The sequence below is a fragment of the Chrysochloris asiatica genome, unplaced genomic scaffold (genome assembly GCF_000296735.1).
Source record: "Chrysochloris asiatica unplaced genomic scaffold, ChrAsi1.0 scaffold00053, whole genome shotgun sequence".
NCBI lineage: Eukaryota > Metazoa > Chordata > Mammalia > Afrosoricida > Chrysochloridae > Chrysochloris > Chrysochloris asiatica.
The window spans coordinates 13,248,793-13,259,223 of NW_006408571.1; the positions used below are offsets into that span (position 1 = coordinate 13,248,793).

Sequence of the window (10,431 nt, forward strand, 5' to 3'; positions counted from 1 at the left end):
AAAAAAAAAAAAAAAGACTGAGCTTACTGGTCAGAAAGAGACTGGAGGAACCCAAGACTATGGTCCTTGACCACCCTTCAGGTCTGGAATGGAGCTCACCTTCGTGGTCCAATTTTCAGCCAAGCAGTAGATCGGTATATGGTGGGGGAGGTGGGGGGGGGGCAGGCAAAAGCACTAGTAAGGTGTGCTCACCATTAAATGACCAACCAATCAATAATCAAAAGGGCAATATTTGCTTTAGGACAAAGTTCTGAATGGTTGGAAAGGAGGGTAGAATGGAAATAAGAACAAGAGAGAGGAAATGGGATAACTGTTGTTATACAGATGAAGTTGTGATCATTGAGACAAAACGAAGCATATGATTTCTTAAATGTAAAATTGATGATCTACTCTATAAACCTTCACTAAATTCACTATAAAAAGTTTTGGAAAAAGAGGTTCTCAGGGGATATGTAAGGGTGATCCAAAATTCAGAGTATTTGACATAACTAAAATGGTTTATACAAGATCTGACTTTGACTCTAGTTTGTCCTAGGCTTTGCTTCTGTTTCTGAGGTGACCCATGACTGTTAGTAAGCCTAAGAGGGGCAGCTTGCCCTCAGGAAGAATTTGGTTGAAAGTATATTAACTTTCAACCAAATTGAAAGTATGCAGAAAAAATGGTTACACAGGAATTTGCCTCTAGGCATGTCCTTCTTACACAAAGAACTTGTTGGATATGTCCTTAATGATTTGTGTAAAGTAGCCAACAAAAGATTAGCTAGATCAGAATATTCTTTACTGTTAACTCCTAAGTCCAACTTATATCTGTCCTCAAAAAACAGCTGCCCCTTGAATTCATGGTTTTCACATGTGAGAAATTGATGATTCCCCATTTGAATGTTCCTGTGCTTTCAATAAATAATTTTGCTATATTTTAACAGTAAGAGAGTTCTTTTCTCTTATACATAACTAACAACTGGAATTTTTTTTTTTTTTTTTTTTTAGCTTTTTATTGTGAATTGGCTAATGGTTTACAGGCAAGATCATCATCTCTGCATTAAGTAAACTATACCTTGCTTCATCTCAATGATTACAATTCCCTCCCTGCAACAACATTTATTCTACTTCCTCCCTGTGGCTCCCCATTTACATCTTATAGGTCACAAATAAACAAAGCAAAAATATTTGATTACACTTACAAAACAAAAAAAAATCTACATTTATTTAAATGTCCAAAGGGCACATTCTGCTAAGCAGCCTCCTGTCCGCAGGCACCCAGCCACTGTCTCTGTTGTCACCACCTTTCTAGGTAGGGCTCTCATGCTCCACTCTTGTTCTTCCTTCTTGATGATCCTTGGATCGTCTGTTCCTGAAATGAAAGATTGTCTACTCCCTCCTTTTAGTTATCCATCTTCTACAATTACAGATTGTAGACAATCACAATTAATCCTGCTAACTATAAAATCCTATCACCATTATCCCCCATCCCCTTTCACCAGATCTATCTGGAAAAGAGAGAAACTATTCAGTGGGGATTCTACCTTACCCTGTTCATTCTGTAACCAAGCGCACTTATGAAAGCTTGTAAGCCAGCCACTTCATGCCTTTGTAGAGCTCTGCACCCCACTCCCAGCATTTTGATAGCCAATGTCTACAGTTATCATCCCTGCCAATCCAGTACACTGAGGAAACAAGGTCATTCCTTCATATGAAGAATCCTTCTATTCCAGTTGGAATTTTGAGTCACTTCCATGACCCCAGGAAGCTTGGATCAGGAACTTACATGTTTGCACATCTTACATTGTTTAGAAATTATCTTTTCATGTGCCACTCTCCTGCCACTAGAGGGTACACTCCTGAAAGGCAGGGAAAAAAAACGAGTTACTCCATCAACGTTTTTCTTCTTTGAAGTTAAAAATAGTTGCTGTCAAGTGGATTCTGACTCACAGCAAACTTCTAGGCCAGAGTAATGTGGCACTATAGGATAAGCACTGAATTGCTAACCATAAGGTCTGCAGTTCAAACCCACCAGCCACTCTCAAATTCCCTGTACAGGTTGCTTTGAGTCAGAATGGACTCAACAACACACAGCAACTACAACAGGACAGAATAGAACTGTTTCATATGGTTTCCAAGACTGTCAATCTTTATGGAATCAATTTGCAACATCTTTCTCCCACAAAGCAGTTGATGGATTTGAACCCCCAATCTTTCATTTAGCATCCTATCCTTTACCACTGTGCCATCAGAGATCCTTTTCTATGGAGTTGTTTTTGTTAAGTGCCATCGAGTCAGTTCAGACTCAGCTACCCTGCATAGGGTTTCCAAGGCTTTAAATGTACACCAGAGCACAAAGCCTCATCTTTGTCCCATTTCTATGGTGTTCAGGCTTAATAATTGTTCACTGAATAAAAGAATACACTTACTCACTGGACTCATCCTGGTCCTGGGTCACATTGTGTCAATGACTCCACAAGATTCCAGACCACAGGCACAGGGATAGGAAGCTAAAAGGAGAGTGATTGAAAGGACAGAATGCAGAGTAATAATTGAGGAAGAACACAGAGGTCTTCTTCAAGGGACCCTAATCCCATGAGATGAACATTTACAGAGAAATGTAAGTCTTTCGTTTAGACCCCCCAAAACCACTGCATAGGTACAGATAGTTGATGGGGCTTGGAAGCAACTCAAGGAAGAAGCCTCAGTGTCTGAATGAGTCATAAACATGGACCATCAGGCTGTTGGTCTCTCTTTAATGAAATAATGAAATTCAGAGAGAGGCAAGAGGGTTAGGAAGAAAGGAAAGAATAAAACAAAGAAGACAGGGAGACAGGCAGCAGATAGCAAACTTCTTGGAGTGCCTTCAGCATAATTGGATCTTGGGGATGTTATCCCAGAAGATCACAAAGTTTCTAAAGTCACTTTCCAAACTTTAAATGACTTCAGGGACTACAACAGTCCCAAAGAACAGACTGGAATTTAAATTGTCTTCAAAGGGTGATGACCTGTCCTTTGGAGATTGTGCTCCGGGCACACAAGGTAGGTGGTGGGGGCAGGATTGGTCTGACCCTTCTCCTGTAATACATTCTGAGTACTCATCAGGTCGTTTCAGACCCAGTGTCACTATTTCTGACATCTGGCCACTTCCCAACCTTAAGGAAATTTATACTTCTTGTTTACCACAGTTTTGGTAAAGGTAAGTGCAAGTTTAGTGAAAGGTATGACAACATTTTCATTATCATGGCTACATTTTGTACATCAAATTTGATTGTTATGAGTTGGAAGCTTAAGAAGAGGATATATGAAGCACTTTCACTGGCCTATTATTCTCAAAGAGTCAAGTAGACCAAACTACAAGATTCTCCAAGACCATCTGACTTCAGTCCATCATTGGACTGAAGAGGCTTGCTCAAGACCACACAGATGGTGTGGTACTTGTCTAAAACCACATAGTCTCATTCTCATACATATTAGTACCATCTTGGTTAAAACTGTGGATCTCTTTGTCCTTTTGTAGTTAGAGTTCAGAGTCTTGGTAACAGTAATGAGCCATGTTTCTGGATCTGATGATGATGACATAGATGACTATTTTTTTCACATCACCCAGGGTTCTTGGGGAGGCCAGAAGCTGATCAACACAATGTGAAAAACCAGAGGGGGACTGATGTACTGCCTCCACATCCCAGCTTTCACTGTGTCCTGCACACTGAACCACCTTCCTTCTCAGTACTGACCAACCTTCTGGTAGAGATATTTGCCTCCCAGAGATATATAAAAGTTTTAAGACCCTGGCAGAAAAAAGACAGTGATTATTTTTTATCTTCATGCTAAGGCTAGGTTGTGTCTGAGTATTTGTAGAACTGTCATGTAGAAGGAAGGATTAATTTACTTTTAGAGCTCCAGAGAACAGAGTCAGGCAGATGTCACCAGGAGTCTGATGACAGCTCATTTTCAAAGTACATCAAAATGTACTTTCAGGAGGTCAAGAGTACCACCTCACTCAAGTAAGCAAGTCTAGGCTTAAAGATTGTGATCAGCAATGCACTAAGGATCTTTTTTGTATCTGACTTCTTTTACCCAATATTTTGTCTCTGTGATTCATCTATGTTGTTTCTTGTGTCTTTAGCTCATTCATTTTCATTTCTGTGTAGTATTTTATGGTACAAATTTATCACAATTTACCAAGTGTATCCTATCAATGGATGTTTGGGATTATTACGTATACTGATGCTATGAACTTTATTGTCCATATTTTTTAGTAAGCATGTGCACACATTTCTGTTGGATATATACCTAGAAGAATTTTTGAATTCATAGGTATGTATAGTTGTAATAAAAGAAATAAAAGTTTTTCAAAGTGGTTTCATCAATTTACTTTCCATCAGCAGAGTATAAGAACTCCTGTAGATCCCCATCCTTACTCACACATATACGAGACATTTCACAATTCTGATGAGTGTATAGTGGGATCTCATTGAACTTTCTATTTGAATTTCCATGATTATTAATGTTGCTGAGCTTCAGATTAAAGGTTTATTGGTAATTTTTACATCCTATTTTATAAGGTTTCTGTTCAAGTCTCTTGCTTATATTGTTTCTCTTGGACTGTCTTTTGGGTTTTTTCCTCTTGTTAATTTGTATTGGTGGTTGTGTGCTGTGGAGTCAGTTCCAACTCATAGCGGCCCTGTACAGGGTTTCTGAGGCTGTAAATCTTTACAGGAGCAGAAAACCTCATCTTTCTCCCACGGAACAGCTTGTAGTTTCGAACTGCTGACCTTGCAGTTCGCAGCCCGACTCGTAACCACTATGCTACCAGAGCTCTTTTAATTTGTATTAGTATCGCATATTTTAGATACAAATCCTTTGACTTGCTTAAATATTGTAAATCTCACACACACACACACACACACACACACACACACCATATTCTCTTGTCTTTTCATCTTCATGATGTCGTTTCATGAATATCCACTGCCATCAAGTCAATTCCAACTCAGCGACTCTGCTTCTTAAGGTTTCTGAGGCTGTGAATCTTTACGGAGCTCACAGCCTCATTTTTCTCCCTCAGAGCAGCTATTAGATTTGAAGCATCAGTCTTAGTGTAGGCAGCCCAATGCTTAACCTGCTGAGCCACCCAAGCTCCTTATTTTCATGAACACACATTCTTAATCGTCTATAATCTGACTAATCAATAATTTTCTGTTATAGTTAGTGCTTTTTAATGTCCTGTCTAGGAAACCTTTGGCTACTCAATTGTTTAAATTAATTGAGACATTTATGCTCTTTCTGAATAATGCAACAGCCTTAGAACATTTTAACTCCATTCACAATCCTGATTCATGTGATGTTGTTATTTTATTGCGATGTACATTTTAAATCTAACAAGGCATCGCTGCTATATCATTTCATGCAGTTTAAATTCACTAGATATGGTCACAAACATAATGTACCATTTTTCGTTGCTCCTCATTCAACCTATCATTTCTGACCTTCCATTTGAACCATCCTTTCTACCAGATGAATTGTAGTTGTTAGGCATCATAGAGTCAGCTCCAACTCACAGCAAAACTACATACAACAGAACGAACCACTGTCCCGTCCAGCACCATCCTCACAATTGTTGCTGTGTTTGAGCCCATCTCTACTGTCACTGAGCCAATCCATCTCATTGAGGATATTTCTCTTGTTCATTGACCCTCCACTTTACCAAGCTTAATGTCCTTCTCCAGGGACTGGTCCTTCCTGATAATATGTCCTAAGTATGAGAGAGACAAGACCTCGCTTCTTGTTTCTAAATGGATCCTGATTTCTAAGGAGCACTCTGGATGTACTACTTCTTACACAAATTAGTTGGTTCTTTTGGCAGTCCATGGTTCTTTTAATATTCTTCTCCAACACAATTATTCAAATGCATCAATTCTTCAATGATCTTCCTTAATCATTGTACAACTTTCACATGCATATGAAGCTACTGAAAATACCATGGCTTGGGTCAGACACACCTTAGTTTTCAACCTGTTATCTTTGATTTTGAACACTTTAAAGAAGTCTTGTGCAGAAGATTTGCCTTATGCAATATACATCATTTGATTTCTTGACTGCTGCTGACGTGAATGTTGATTGTGGATCCAAACAAAGTGAAGTCTTTGACAACTTCAGTCTTTTCTCCATTTATCATGATATTATTTTTGTTTTCTTGACAATGAGGTGCAGTTCATACTGAAGACTACAATCTTTGATCTTCATCATTAAGAATTTTAAGTTACATCCAGCAAGCAAAATTGTACCGTCTGCATATCACAGGTTATTAATGAGTCTTCCTCCAATCCTGATTCCGCGTCCTTCTTCAGATTATGCAGCTTCTCAGATTATTTGCTCAGCATATAGATAGACTTATGATGAGAGAATACAACCCTGGAACACAACTTTCACAGTAACTGTCAATACCTTTTAATTACATGTTTGATCAATTTCATACTGAAGAAGTTGGTAGAATTCTTCAATTTCATCATCACTGACTCTAGTGGTTGGTGCATAAATTGGAATAATAATGGTATCAACTGGTCTTCCATATGGTGGTGGTTGTGGTGGTGGTTGTGTGCTGTGGACTCAGTTCCGACTCATAGTGACCCTACATAGGGTTTCTGAGGCTGTAAATATTTATGGGAGCAGAAAGCCTCATCTTTCTCCTGCAGAACCGCTGGTAGTTTCAAACTGCTGATCTTGAGGCTAGCAGCCCGACTCATAACACTACGCTACCAGAGCCCCTTGGTCTTCCATGTAGGCATATAGAAAATATACTATCTCTGACAGCATTGTATTTCAAGATAGATCTTAAACTTTTGATGGTGAAAGTGATGCCATTCCTTTTTAATCTGTTGTTCCCAGCACAGTAGACCAAATGACTGTCTGATTCAAATGGTGAATACCAGTCCATTTCAGCTCATTAATGCCTGAGATATCAATTTAAGCATTCCATTTTATTTTTGACAACTTCTAATTTTCCTAAATTCATACTCCATACATTCCATGTTCTGATTATTAATGGAAGTTTGCAGCTGTTTGTCCTCATTTCGAGTTGTGCCACATCAGCAAATGAAGGTCCCAAAAGCTTTACTTGCATGATCATGGTCAAGTCTACTTTGAGGAGATACTTTCCCAGTCATATTTTGAGTGCCTTCCTACTGAGGGGCTCATCTTCTGGCATTATATCTGACAGTACTCCACTGCTATTCGTATGGTTTTCAGTGGCTAACAGTCAGAAGCAGTCTACCGCTCCCTTTTCCTAGTCTGTCTGAGTCTGGAAGCTCTGCTGAACCTGTCAACCATAGGTAACCCTGATAGTGTTTAAAATACCAGTGGCTTAACTTCCATCATCACAACACATAAGCCTCCACAGTGCAGCCAACTTAAAGACTAGCGGTGATCTGGGGAATAGCCGTTAGTTCTTCTTTTATTGAAAATCTGATGAATTTGCAGGTTTTTATTTGCCTGTTAATATTTTTATTTCACTATCGTAGTGGTTACGAATCGGGCTGTGAACCACAAGGTCAGCAGTTTGAAACTACCAGCTGTTCCGCGGGAGAAAATGAGGCTTTCTGCTCCCGTAAAGATTTACAGCTTCGGAAACCCTGTTCAGGGTCGCTATGGGTCGGAACCGACTCGACGGCACTTAACAACAACAACATCACTTCTGAACGGCTTGGGAAGGGTATAGAATCCTAGTTTGCCACTCTATTTCTTTTAGCTCTTAAAATACAGCCTTTCAATATCTTCTAGTTTTCATTTATTCGATTGATAAGCTAGTCTAATTATTACTCCCTTAAAGGTAACTTGTCTGGTTTCTCTGCCTTGATAGTTTCTGTTGTCTTTGGTGTTTTAACAGTTTTACTCTGGTGAGCCTACATGTGCATTTCTTGTTAGTTATTCTCCAGGAGATTCTTGAAGCTTTGAATTTCTGACTTGATGTCCTTCGTAAATTGAAGAATGTTCTCAGGCACTACCCCCCTTTCTGTAGTTTTTCTTGAACTAGTTACATATAGTAGAATTTCCTACTGAATTTCTAGGGAGCCCTGAAGTGCAGTAGGTAAAGTGTTGGACTGCTAACTACAAGATTAGTGGTTCAAACCTACCAGCTGCTCTGCAGGTGAAAGACGAGACAGTCCGCTCTCATAAAGATTTGCAGTCCCAGAAGCCCTAAAGAGCAATTTCACTCTGTCTCTTATACAGTCACTATGAGTCAGAACTGACTCAATGGCTGCAGGTACTAAATTTCATATATCTCATATTTCCATCTTTTTGCCTCTCCATGCTTAATTCTTCTTATTTTCTTCTGATCTATCATTTAGCTCATGAATTTTCTCTTCAAATGTGTCTGATAGCTATTCATTGAGTTCTTTTTTTTTTTTTTTATCTCTTATCTCCCTGAACACTGTAAATTATTTTGAAGCTTTTATCTAGAAATACTGTGGATCTTTTTCATTTTCTAAATTGTTCCCCCTGTTTTCTTGTCTCCTTGTGTGCCACATGTTTTATCTGAAAAAAATTATTTGCAGAAATGATTTATGGACTGAAGTGATACTACCTTCCTCTGTTAGGTACTTGGGAGCACTGAAAAGCTAGGGTCACCTCAATCCATTTTCAGAGCCTGAGAAGATTGGAAGCTGAGCTATAGCACCTGTAAGTGCATATATCTCGATTTACCCTTATTTCTAATGTAGTATCCTTTGGGATCCCATCCCCAAAAAGAAAACTTTAGCTAGGAGCTCTTCACAATGAACCTTGCACTTGAAAACGTGTTTCCCATCTCCATGAGGCTGACATTAGTGCTACTCAGCCTCTCAGAGGTCCCCTTCAGAAAATGCAAATGCCACAGTTGAAAAGTATCCTCAAGTCCTGGTCTTAATTCTCTAAGTCCCTGGTTTTCCCAGAATCATAATCCTACAATTCTTTATCTTATTTTTTCTCCAATGCTTTACACAGATATTTTATGTATTTTTTCTAGTTTTCTAGCTGTCGTATGCAGAAGAGTTCACCCAAATTTACCTCACTCACTCTTACTGAAAGCTGAAGTTAAACATTGATTTCTACTATATTTTTCCTAGAACCCCATAGAGATGCTCCGATTGCCAGAGTTATTCTTGAATTCGTCAGTATGGCGAGGATTTTCCCCTGGCTGCCCAGGTGCTTTTCAGAGAATGTTGGATGCATCCTGAGTTCCTGAAGGTGACAGAGCAGATGCACCATGGTAGGTTTCAATCAGACCTCATCTATGATAGGTTTCATTCTCCAGGGACTCTCTGCCCATCCAAAACTAGAGAAATCCTTCTTTGTGCTCATCCTGCTAATGTACCTGGTCATCCTACTGGGAAATGGAGTTCTCATCTTGGTGACCATTTTTGACTCTCGTCTGCACACGCCCATGTACTTCTTCCTGGGGAACCTATCCTTCCTGGACATCTGCTACACGACTTCTTCAGTCCCCCTCATTCTTGACAGCTTCCTCACACCCAGAAAAACCATCTCCTTTTCAGCCTGCTTTGGGCAAATGTTTCTCTCCTTTGCTATGGGAGCCACAGAATGTGTGCTCCTGAGCATGATGGCATTTGATCGCTATGTGGCCATTTGCAATCCCCTTAGATACCCTGTGGTCATGAGCAAGGCTACCTATGTGCCCATGGCTGCCAGTTCATGGGCAGCTGGTATCTTAAACTCTATAGTACAGACATCTCAGGCAATGCGACTGCCTTTCTGTGGGGACAATGTCATCAACCATTTCACCTGTGAGATTCTGGCTGTCCTGAAGTTGGCCTGTGCTGACATCACCATCAATGTGATCAGCATGGTTGTGGCCAACATGATCTTCCTTGCAATCCCAGTCCTGTTCATTTTTGTATCCTATGTCTTTATCCTTGCCGCCATCCTGAGGATCCCCTCCGCAGAAGGGAGGAAAAAGGCCTTCTCCACCTGTTCTGCCCACCTCACAGTCGTGGTTGTCTTCTATGGGACCATTCTCTTCATGTACGGGAAGCCCAAGTCTAAGGACCCACTGGGGGCAGACAAACAGGACCTTTCAGACAAGCTCATCTCCCTCTTCTATGGGGTGGTGACCCCCATGCTCAACCCCATCATCTACAGCTTGAGGAATAAAGATGTGAAGGCTGCTGTAAGGACCCTGGTGGCTCAGAAACACTTGGACTGAGTGATTGTCACCAGATCTCAGATTGCTGGAACACATGACCTCCAGACTCTTTTTGGAAATGGCAACCCAGAAACGTCCAATGGCTGACAGAAGAAAGAGCCTCTCTATTTCTGGAACTGCTAGTTAGTCTGTTGGCTCCACACAGACCATATTGTATCATATCTATGCTACATTTTACTACTCAGCTCTTAAACCCTCTGATACCAGAACTTGTATCTGTGGGCAACAGAGACAAACTAAGAGTTATA

At 40.1% G+C, this 10,431-nt stretch overlaps 1 protein-coding gene across 1 annotated transcript; it reads left to right on the plus strand.

Annotated features, from left to right (window-relative positions):
• The first annotated feature begins 9,226 nt into the window (after positions 1-9,226).
• Positions 9,227-10,183, plus strand: LOC102823963 (putative olfactory receptor ENSP00000348552-like). Its single transcript, XM_006863186.1, has one exon. It carries the CDS (start codon positions 9,227-9,229, stop codon positions 10,181-10,183), a length of 957 nt encoding a protein of 318 aa, XP_006863248.1.
• The last annotated feature ends 248 nt before the right edge of the window (positions 10,184-10,431 follow it).

Coding starts and splice junctions, on each gene's coding strand:
- LOC102823963 (XM_006863186.1), top strand. CDS start 9,227: ATGGTAGGTTTCAATCAGACCTCATCTATGATAGGTTTCATTCTCCAG.